We start from the raw sequence: 11,687 nt of genomic DNA on the forward strand, positions 1-11,687 counted from the left end.
TCAAAGGAGGTGCTTATTTTTGAATTCCAGGCTTGGAGGCAAGTTTGGTTGCATAAAAACCAGATGCGCTGCCAAACAGAGCCTCCTGCAGACTGCCAGTCCACATAGGAGGCTACCAAATAGCCAATCAAAACCCTTATTTGGCACCCAATAACTTTTCGCATGCTTGTGTTGCTCCCTGACTCTTTATTTTTGAATGTGGCTCACGGGTAAAAAAGATTGGGGACCCTTCCATTATGCATCAAAATTAGGGATGAATCCAGGATTATTGCACAACTTATATATATGAAATTTTATAACCAAGGGACCACTACTGGCATACAGGATATGCTATGATTTCCACACACTTATTGTATGTTGCATTTGCATCTGTCGTAACTCTTGGCTTTTGTCTAAACTGTACTTTTATTATATATTTATCAGGATAGTGAATATTACAATTCTCTCCAGTGGATACTAGAAAATGACCCTACAGATTTAGATCTGTGCTTCACTGTTGATGAAGAACTTTTTGGACAGGTAGGGGGGAAATGTTATATCACTTTTGCAATGAGCTATAAACATGTTATAATGTAGTAGGCTTGTATAGATTATTGATGAAAAATTTGTAACTTTTTGATAGACACATCAACATGAGTTGAAGGCTGGTGGTTCACAAATCTTAGTCACGAACAAGAACAAAAAAGAATACATACAGTAAGTGTGCATTGCATAGTACACTGTCTATAAGGAAAGAGTTCATGTCATTTCTCTATTAGCTTTAATATGAGCAGCACTTCAAACGTGTTCTAATTTTTGTTTTGTGGCCTTTGAAGAATTCCTTAAATAACTATGTAATATTTTCCACTCAAGTTTTCTTTGTCTTTAACACTTTACCTGCCAGCGAGGCAGATTCAGCATTGTCAACAAGCAGGTGAACAGTATACCGGCAGAAACTTGTTTAGCTTGCCCGGGTGCTGATAAATAAAGTGACATAGTACCGCACTCAACGGGAATACTTGTGAAAAAATCAAGATTTATTGCAAAAAATCAGACGTTTCGAACACCAACTGTGCTCTTTCTCAAGTATTCCCGTTGAGTTTTATATATATATATATATATATATATATATATATATATATATATATATATATATATATATATATATATGTAAATGTCAATAGTGATGGGATGGCACTCACAGGATTCACACAATTAAATCAAGTATGTTGAAAAAAATTTACATTTATTGATCTATAAATAAGGATTAATTGTGTGAATCCTGTGAGTGCCACCACTATTGACATTTACTTTTTAGCCCAGGTCCTCACATTGAGATGTGCAGCCCATATATGTTACTATATATTCAACTTATTTGTTGAAACTGTATTTATTATTAAGCATTATTAGACATTCACTGTCAGATTGGCATGTTGATCAGTGGCAATTCTCCTTTAAAAGCAATGGCCAACTAAAGTTTTTTCAGATGACCTGATATGATTTTTCACTTAAATTAAGTGTTCTTTTTTGCAGTCTTGTTATTCAGTGGAGGTTTATGGACAGAGTTCAAAAACAGATGGCTGCATTCAAAGAGGTAAAGTGGTCAAATTATGTTTTATGAGCCATGCTCTTTATACTTTAATAGGTGTGATGGGTTTACCTTCACCTAGTCACTTATTGTACATAATGTATTGAAACAGATGTGTTAGAACATATTCGTTAATACATTAATTGCCTGCAGAATACCAATACTTTTATATACTCATATAAAAATTGTAACAAATAGGAATATTTTCTGTAGCACTGTGTGGCCCACTCTGCATATGGGGAAGCCATGATGTTTCAGTAAGCTGGAAAACAAAACAACCTAGTGTATCAGAGCTATCACTGTGGCACTTTAAGTGAGACTAAAAAGGGTTCTCATGTATAAGAAGTGTGACACAGTTGAGGGAACTAGCACACGGGCAGATTCGGGGAGATTTAGTGGCCTGGCGACTAATCGCCTCTTCTACTGGGCGGAAATCTCCCTGAACTGCCTTCCCTCTGACTTCAACCTGCTATAATGAGAAAACGCCAGCGCCATTTCACTGGTGGTGCTTCGATTTCCGAAGTCGCTGAAGTTGCCTGACAAGGAAACTTCGGGCGACTTTGGTAATCGAAGCGCCGTGAGTGCATTGGAGCTGGCGTTTTCTCATTATAGCAGGGGGAAGGCAGTTCGGGGAGATTGTCGCCCCACAGAATAGGTGATTAGTCGCCAGGTGACTAAATCTCCCTGAATCTGCCCGTGTGCTAAAACCCTGAAAGTGCAAGTGCCATTTTATCTAAACTGCCTAGGAGTCCCAATCTTAAATGCATGTTTATTGTGTTATAATTTCAGTATAATGACAGCATTACGGTGCAGCAAAGGGAACAGTAACTTAGGGCAGACATATAAGTAATATGTGTAAATTTATGTTCTCCTTTAAGGGTTTCTTTGAACTGATCCCACAAGACCTGATAAAAATATTTGATGAAAATGAGCTTGAGGTATGTTGCCAGTTCTATGAGATTTTATTAGAAATATATTGTATTGTGTCTATTCAAGCTAACATAATATATTTAGAATCCTATTTACTTAGGTATAACTAGAAGTTACAGGCATCATAAAAATTTCAGGGAAATTACCACTCTTGCCAACACATACAGTGCCTTTCAACAGCATCACTTGACCAACTCTCTCATTTCACGAATAATAAGTATTAAACTGACTAAAAGTTGTTTATATATTTTTTATATTTTTATTTCAAATCACTCAAGATCAAAATTAAGGCAGATTTATACAATTCGAACAGGGGATAATAATCGGTTCCCAGTAGTTTCAATTTTCATCACATTCATTAACATTTTCCTAAACTGTCAGGAAACTTTTCCTTTTGATATGGTTACCCTATAGCTCCAGTAAAGCAATGCTCTTTTGTTTTATCATATTGACATATGAATATTGAATCTTCCTGCACACAGGATATTTTTTTTAAAGGATGATCAAAGCCAAAAAATGATTGTTTAGAAATGCTGTACTTTATACAATAAACTTGCTGTACTAACCAAGTCATCCAGCAGCCCTAAAAGTGGAATGGTCCACTGGAATGATCCACTGCTGCTGATCATCTTGAATCTTGACAGGCCATAGTTTGAGTGTCTGTTATAACGAACATGCTCACTGTGCCCTGAGCTACTATTGAAAATCTAAGCTATGGGGTGGCCACAAATCATCAAGTGCAAAGGGAATGTTTGTCTGTTATAGAAGGTGATGTTACAGGGCCCATCATTAAATTCTGATGCAGAACACACTGGTTTCTGAAGTGCCACATAGCTGATATTTTATATTGTATGTACTGTATATATATTTTTCAGTCGGTGCCTAACCGGAAGTAACTGACAACAGCCAAGGCATCACTGCTAACAGGCTGTGGTGCCCCTAAATTTGTATATAAGCCCTAAACACAAGGTGGAGCATTTCTGGTTTACTTGTTCTTAAGTAATATATCTCCTTTAAAATGTGTGCTTTAAAATATAATATAACAAAAAAAGTATATATACTTTCATCTTTAACATGGAAGGGTTTATTTATTCTTTGTCTGTATTTGCAGCTGCTAATGTGTGGATTAGGTGATGTTGATGTAAATAATTGGCGAGAACATTCAAAGTACAAGAATGGATACTCCCAAGGACACCAAGTTATACAGTGGTTTTGGAAGGTACTGGTAGTTTTTGTAATCCATGAATGTTATTTTCTCTAATACTTTTAGAATGCCTTTTTGCTCAACTGAAGTCCTGTTATATGTCACTTATGGTGATGTTTGGTGTAAAAAACCTATTCGCATTCATAGATATTCTTGAAATAAAGCCTAATTAATATCCTCATATATACACGAGGGGGCACATTTACTTAGGGTCGAATATCGAGGGTTAATTAACCCTCGATATTCGACCGTCGAAGTAAAATACTTCGAATATCGAAGTAAAAGGATTTACCGAATTTCCTTTGTTGGTACGATGGAAGGAAAAATCGTTCAATCGAACGATTAAATCCTTCGAATCGACCGATTTTACTTCGATCAAAAAAAAGCTAGGAAAGCCTATGAGGGTGGTCGGAGGTTTTTTTTTAAAGAGACAGTACTTCGACTATCGAATGGTCGAATAGTCGAACGATTTTTAGTTCAAATCATTCGATTCAAAGTCGTAGTCGATGGTCGAAGTAGCCAAAAAAATACTTCGAAATTCAAAGTATTTTTTATTCTATTCCTTCACTCGAGCTAAGAAAATGTGCCCCCATGTCTATGGGGGGCACAAACAGAATTCTTACCTCAATAGGGGCCTTGAACTGAAAAAGTCTGAAAACTTTTTATATTACGGTACATTTATGATTTTTAAACTTAAAGGAATACTGTCATGAGTTAATAATGCTGCTCCAGCAAACTTCTGCACTGAAATCCATTTCTCAAAAGAGCAAACAGATTTTTTTATATTCAGTTTTGAAATCTGACATTAGGCTAGACATATTGTCAGTTTCCCAGCTGCCTCAGTCATGTGACTTGTGCCAGCACTTTAGGATGGAACTACTTTCTGGCAGGCTGTTATTTCTCCTACTTAATGTAACTGAATCAGTCTCAGTGGGACTTGGCTTTTACTATTGAATGTTGTTCTTAGATCTACCAGAGAGCTGTTATCTTGTGTTAGGGAGATGCTATCTGGTTACCTTCCCATTGTTATGTTGTTAGGCTGCTGGGGGGGGGGAAGGGAGGGGTGATATCACTACAACTTGCAGTACAGCAGTAAAGAGTGACTGAAGTTTATCAGAGCACAAGTCACATGACTGGGGGCAGCTGGGAAACTGACGATATGTCTAGCCCCATGACAGATTTCAAAACTGAATATAATAAAGTCTGTTTACCCTTTTGAAACATGGATTTCAGTGCAGAATACTGCTGTAGCGGCACTATTAACTGATGCTTTTTTTTTTAAAAAAACATGTTTTCCCAAGACAGTATCCCTTTAAGTTTAAGTTCAGTGATACGGACAATGCACTTGAGGTGGCAGTTTTTATGAAACTGGATGCCAAAGAAAACCAGTAAAATCTGGCCTCTTCTGACCTAATTCTTTCAGAGAAGATTCCTGCTTAGCTCAAAGAACCCGTAATGGCATAAAGTGCAAATATTTATCTGTTCATCCAGCACTTACAAAAAAATAGTTCTTGGAAAACAAATGTCCTTATTTATGAGAAAGGTTAATGCTATAGTTCTGTAGGCATTTCAGGATGCCCAAGCCAGGTAAGGCCTTTCATTTAACCCCTGTTTGTTTTCCTGTGTAAAACTAAAGTTCTATACAGCCTATTGTTTATTTGCAATGTAAATATGTGTGTCATAGAACCACTACTAGTGGGGAACCCACTGAATTGTACTGAGCTAGATACACAGATTTTACTAGTGAGGCTAAAAGTGTGTTGTATTCAAATATAAAACCCTCTAATATTTTGGTTTTAGTGGTCCTTCAAATATGAATTTGTAGAGTGAATGAGTAGCTCAAAGCATTGAAAACAGAACAAATAAGCACTTGTCTTAAAATGAAGGTTGGCCTCCCCCCCCCAGCATTTCTTTCTTATCTTTCTTATTATTTTTTACTTTTGTGGGGTTTTTGGGGGTTGGTGGCACAAAACAAAAACCACTTAAGCTTACATGAATTATGCATTTATCCAATCACAAACTGCAGAGTTAATTCCCTTAGTGCCTCTGGAAGGTGAAGACTTTCCAAAGTGAAAAGGAAATGTAGACTATAAAAATATACATTGTGCTCTACTCCTTGTCAGGCATAGTTGCGCAAAAGAAGCTTCTCAGCTTAAGTTAAGGGAATCTGGCTGCTTCTCCGCAATATCAACAAACTTCAAAGACATAGCAGGCCTGATTTGGATCTGCAGTACTTTTCAGAAGGCATCAAGCCAATAATTCTATAATAGCTAAATATCATTTTCCAGTGGAATTTTGCACGCAGCAGTAAGAAATCCTTTTTCTGTTAAAAGCTTATTGTTTCTGTCCTGCAGCGAGAGCCTACTGTGTGATATATTTATACGTTTATTTATTAAGGTTAGTTATCTATATATATGTATGTGCATCCTTATTTTCAAATACACATTATAAAATATGCTTTTTCGGCCCACCATATAGGCTGTACTGATGATGGATGCAGAAAAGCGGATTCGATTACTTCAGTTTGTCACAGGCACCTCTCGTGTGCCCATGAATGGATTTGCTGAGCTGTATGGTATGTGTTTCTCAACACAATTTCTGCTATGAAGGCAGTTGCATTTAGAATGGAATAACTCTGTACTCTGATAATGAGTCTGATACCTGCATTTTATTACATCCAATTGCTCATTAATCATGAATAAATCCCGTAGCTGTTTTGATCATAAGAATCAGTTGAATGAAACTGATTTAAACAGGGCAATATAATCTCTATATATAATACACAAAAGCCATGAATATCTTGTCAATTATATCCTGATGTCATCAGTTATAAACGGTGAGTTCTGATGTCATTTCTGTCACATGACTCACTGAAATTTGTGTATTATAATAAATAAAGTACCCCAGTTGTAAAATATGAGGATATTAGAAGTTATCTCGGAGTTCCATGACCTGTATAAAAACACTCTGCTTTCGGCCTTGTGTTTTTATATGGTCATGAAACTCCTTGGTAACTTATAATATCCTTATATTTTACAAGAGGGGGTACTTTATTCACTATATAAAGCAAGACAATTATTTTGGTTTCATATTAAATAAGTGCTTACACCCCTTCAGACTTACAATAAAGCTTTGATTGTTTTATACTCCTATCATGCATGATTGGTGTCATGAAAGTTTTCCTCCTGTCTTTTAAAAACTCATAAGCTACCTGTAACAGACAGCAGGAACGTTCAGTCTCTCCCTGGGAGTGGCCCTGCTTCCATCGACTTATTATTACATTTTTAATTCCAGTGGCTACTCGCCAATATATTTTTGCCAACACAAGCTACAAGTTCAGTTTCTACCACTGTGGACTGTGGCAAAATGTTATAGATCCAATTAGAAACTGAAATGCCAGAACACAGTGTTGCAGAAAAAAAGTAAACACACACACAAATAGTAAAGTATACCAATTGCAAATTGTTGCATTATACTAAAAGTTACATTTTACATATCCCAAGGGATGGCGTCAAAACAATTCCCGGAAAATGTAAATTTCAGGTACATAAGATTAGGGTTCTATTGTATTAATAAATGCGTGACGTGTTGCATCCACACCACATAGTCATGCTTGCAGAGTAAAAAATGACCTTGGTTACTAAGTGCTCTTCATGCTTCTGTCATGAACAACTTAAATAGATTGTGAATCAATAAATTTCACCTCTCTGTTTCTAGGCTCCAATGGACCACAGTTGTTTACAGTTGAAAAATGGGGCACTCCAGAAAAACTCCCTAGAGCGCACACATGGTGAGTTGCTTCTGTGAATTCAACAAATAGATGTGTAAAAGAAGATGCAATTCGTTCCTGAACTTAAGTCAGAAATAGATTGACATCATTCTCAAAGATTCTTTTATTGAAGTAACTTTTTAACATTTTTAACATTTCCAGCTTAAAGAACAAAACTTTACTGACAGAATTAGGAATGAGCACATTTAATAACCCGATACCTGTGTCAATGTGTCAGTACTTCAGAATGTGTTGGAGTGCTTTGAGCATTGCAATGCAATTCTGATCTGGTGAGTAATAGTGCTGAGCTGTGTTCAGCAGCAGGACTGAGCAATACCACCTGTCTGAATCCTTGGTCTTCAATGAGTATTCCATTGAAAGGATTCTCCCAACATTTGAAAAATGGAAAGAGGGACATTATGGACCACCTTCCCAAAATGGATACCACAATTATGACCACAATTTGCAGCCATGTCACTCAAATACCACACTTATGACAAAAAATACACCCCTTTTTACATTGTACATAGTGGTAAAGAAGCACTAGGTGCACCGGCGTTTTCATTCTCATGACATATTGCGGTCCTAAGCATTCTGTGACCACTGTGTGTGGCCCTCAGCACTTCATGACAGATTTCATTTCTCACTTCTATTTCCGAGGTACCTAGTTTGCTCAACAAAGTGTGATCTCTAATGCCAGAGTGTGTCCCGTTAAGATTAAATTACTTGCTCTTGCTAGCCATGTTTGCTTGCCAATTATTTAACTCTATGGCTTCTTCTTCACCATGTTTGCTTGCCAGTTATTTGACTCTATGGCTTCTTCTTCACCATAGTTGCTTGCCAATTATCTAACTCTATTGCGTCTTCTTGACCATAGTTGCTTGCCAATTATTTGACTCTATGGCTTCTTCTTCACCATGTTTGCTTGCCAGTTATTTGACTCTAATGGTGTTTTTATCATTGCTTTTCAGCTTTAATCGCTTGGACTTGCCACCTTATGAATCATTTGAGGACCTGTGGGATAAGCTTCATATTGCAATTGAAAATGCCCAAGGTTTTGACGGGGTCGATTAATGGGGGTTACTGCAAATTTGAAGACAAAGTGTTATGTTTACAGATGAAAGCAAAAAGTATATCCCAGGGATCCTCTCTAGTATTATTACATTTGAACATTCTGAATTACATATATATATATATATATATATATATATATATATATTTATACAGGAGCAGTGACCAGCTCCATGTTGTAGCTCCCACCCTTCCCAGCTATAGTCAGGTGATCCCACTGGTGTCTAATAAAAGGGCAGCCAAGTTTGGGAGTTTTACTTTGAAAGCAGCTAGTAAGTTGCAGGTAAAACCTAGTCCCTTTTGTAAAATGTATAATGAAGCAATAGAATTCTTAATGAATCAGATGAAAATTGAGCGTAGGACTGGCCAGATATGGGATGACTTTGACGTAGTTGGCCAGCTTAAATATATTGCAATATATGGACAAACAATCCCTGTTTTGTTTAAAGGGTAAGGCATTTTTCAGTAGCAGTATGCACAAAATGTCTCTGTCTTAAATATATTGATAATGGGTTGAGTGCAGAGGAATCTTGTATTTGACTATATGTATTTTGTGGCCACAGCCTCATTGCACCCCCACTTAATGGTTTTAAAAATTAGTGGTGAGCACAACTTTCCCTTGTTTGTTTTTTATATATATATATATATAATCAATGCAAAATAACAAAACAAAAGCAAATCAGTGTCCTTATCTATATATTTAATATGAGGAGCAGGCTTTAATGGTGTCCTGTATCTCCCACAGTGCAACACGTAGCAGGCAGACACCATTTACTACAGTGGCAAATAGACTGAATGCACTGTTAAATCCTGCTCTCTGTATGTGTCCATATATATATATATATATATATATATATATAGATATATATATATATATATATATATATAGATATATATATATATATATATATATATGCACCAGTAAGTTTGTGTCCTTTACAAGCATCGAGGTTTGTCTGCAATGAGCATTACTTAAGGTTTTTTTTATTTACCTCTACTTGCAAACTTACAAAACTACTGAACTTAAAGGCTGTGAAACATGCATTGATCATGTGATCTATGCCCCTTTATTTGAGAAGACACAATGAAATAAGCAGAATTCTTTTCCCTCGTCTGCTGGTCGGGTATTGTTGTAGGGAGGATCAAGTGACTAAAAGCCTGAAAACGTAACCGATTCTCTCACTGCTGCTTCAAGCTACTTAATGTTCTTTATCTCTAGACACTTTATATTACCAAAATATAGTTCTAGTTAGCTTTAGTATCACACTATTATACTACTCAATTATAGAACAGTCACTATTCCTAATATGTATTCTTTCCAGTTTGCACTTGTAAAGACGGAAGAGATTTTTATATGAATTGACATCTGAATAGTTTTGTTTTCAGATGCACTGCTTTATGATTCATTTAAGGGTTGTTTTTTTTTTAAGTTTTATTCTTTTTGAATGATTATGATGATGAAAAGAACATTTAGAGGCACATTTATCAAAGGTCGTATTTCGAATTCATGTGAATTATTTTTAACTCTTTAATAATATATTCTAATATACTCAAAATTCGAGTGGGGGGTTATTTAATAAAAACAATTGAATATCTAAAACTTGAACGAATATTACCGACCTGAAAACTCAAATCGTATTTAAATACAAGGGCCAAGTTGTGATACATCTCGAGATTGTAATTAGAATTCGAATCGAGTTTGGATTATTCACAATTTGAATTTGACCGTTTTGACTATAAAAAAAAATTGAAAACTTGAATTCAAATAATTCAATTCCACCCTTAATAAATCAGTGGTGTTTTTCAATTTGGTGGTGAAAATTCTCTCGTCACCTGGAGCACTTGCATTTCTGTAGAGTGCACATCAACGATTGCGTAGTTGCACAGTACAGATATGTTTACAGAGTTGTATACGTTTACAGGCATTCTAGTCGATTGTTTATATATATATATATATATATATATATATATATATATATATATATATATAAAATTATACCTTTTATTTTTAGCCTAGCTACCAAATGAGTCGCTATAATTCAGCACTACCAAAATTAATGTAAGTTAATGTGAAAATACTTGTAGTCTTTGTGTTCACCTAACATGGCTCATTGTCTTTTTCTACCTATAAATTATTTTCCTAAGTGAAAACATATATTTACAGTTATTTTATTGGTAAACGACTTTTTTTTCCAATTCATATTCCTTGTCATTTTTTTTTTCTTGGATTTGCAGTCCTTTACTTGTCTTTAATGTTTAGGCGCCTGCTAGTTGCTATTTTAAAGGCCTTCCGCCTTCACAGCTGAGAAGATAGGCAAGTACAACGTTGATTATTTTTTATATATAGCTATGCAGTAAAGTGAAATATGCAACTGAAACTTTGAAGCAGCAGTGACATTTATTGGACCCTCGTTTCGGTGTTCAACTAAATATACTGGTATCGGCGTTATTAGTATGGAGCTAATGTATCTGGTTGATTCACCAACACACTGTGACCTACAAACCTATTTTCTTTTTTCAAGAGTTTTTTTCGGCAGTACCACGAGCTCGGCTGAGTTGACTGGTATTGCTGATCTAAAGCACCTTACTTCAGTTCTATATGCCTATGAAGTCTTAATGGGATTTTATGTAACCCAGTATTCATATTTTTCCAATAGGCTTGGTCTTTATTCCTAAAAGTATTACTTGTAAATAACGGATAATTTATAGAGAATGAAATTGTTTAACTACACAGCAAAATATTTTGTATAAATCCATGATGGTAAACTTGCATATGTATAGATTCAAATGTCAAATTATTGTTTCATACTTTTTAGTCTAAAATGTGCACAGACAGCAACTAACAGTAAGCAATAAAGAATTATTCCAAAGCCTGTTATGTGACTTTTCTGATTGTAAAATGTTGAAAATGTGTTTGATTGCTCTGAGCAGTAGCACACACTCATCTTCTATAGGCGTCAATAATCAGCACAACTCACCAGCACTACTAACTAGGGGTGCCACCTTTTTAGACAAAGTTTACTGGTCTGGCTAGGGGCTGTCTGCAAGGAATTGGTTCGTACATTGGCGTACATTAACGGTAAATTTGTAATAACGGCCCTAGCCCTGGCTGCTATTTTACCAGCTTGGCAAGTGAAATACTGGCC

General features: G+C 35.8%; 1 protein-coding gene across 4 annotated transcripts in view; it reads left to right on the top strand.

The window, feature by feature from the left end:
- The window catches only part of nedd4.L (NEDD4 E3 ubiquitin protein ligase L homeolog), a 70,603-nt gene extending 61,925 nt beyond the window's left edge, over positions 1 to 8,678 (top strand). For all 4 annotated transcript variants that reach the window (XM_018253050.2, XM_041586770.1, XM_041586771.1 and 1 more), the window contains 8 exons: positions 424 to 519; positions 623 to 696; positions 1,513 to 1,573; positions 2,446 to 2,505; positions 3,609 to 3,716; positions 6,180 to 6,276; positions 7,419 to 7,491; positions 8,442 to 8,678. In XM_018253050.2, coding sequence (XP_018108539.1) covers positions 424 to 519; positions 623 to 696; positions 1,513 to 1,573; positions 2,446 to 2,505; positions 3,609 to 3,716; positions 6,180 to 6,276; positions 7,419 to 7,491; positions 8,442 to 8,544 — 672 coding nt within the window. In that variant the 3' untranslated portion in view covers positions 8,545 to 8,678. The remainder of the gene's footprint in view (positions 1 to 423; positions 520 to 622; positions 697 to 1,512; positions 1,574 to 2,445; positions 2,506 to 3,608; positions 3,717 to 6,179; positions 6,277 to 7,418; positions 7,492 to 8,441) is intronic.
- The last annotated feature ends 3,009 nt before the right edge of the window (positions 8,679 to 11,687 follow it).

The sequence above is a fragment of the Xenopus laevis genome, chromosome 3L (assembly GCF_017654675.1).
Source record: "Xenopus laevis strain J_2021 chromosome 3L, Xenopus_laevis_v10.1, whole genome shotgun sequence".
NCBI classification, from domain to species: Eukaryota; Metazoa; Chordata; class Amphibia; order Anura; family Pipidae; genus Xenopus; species Xenopus laevis.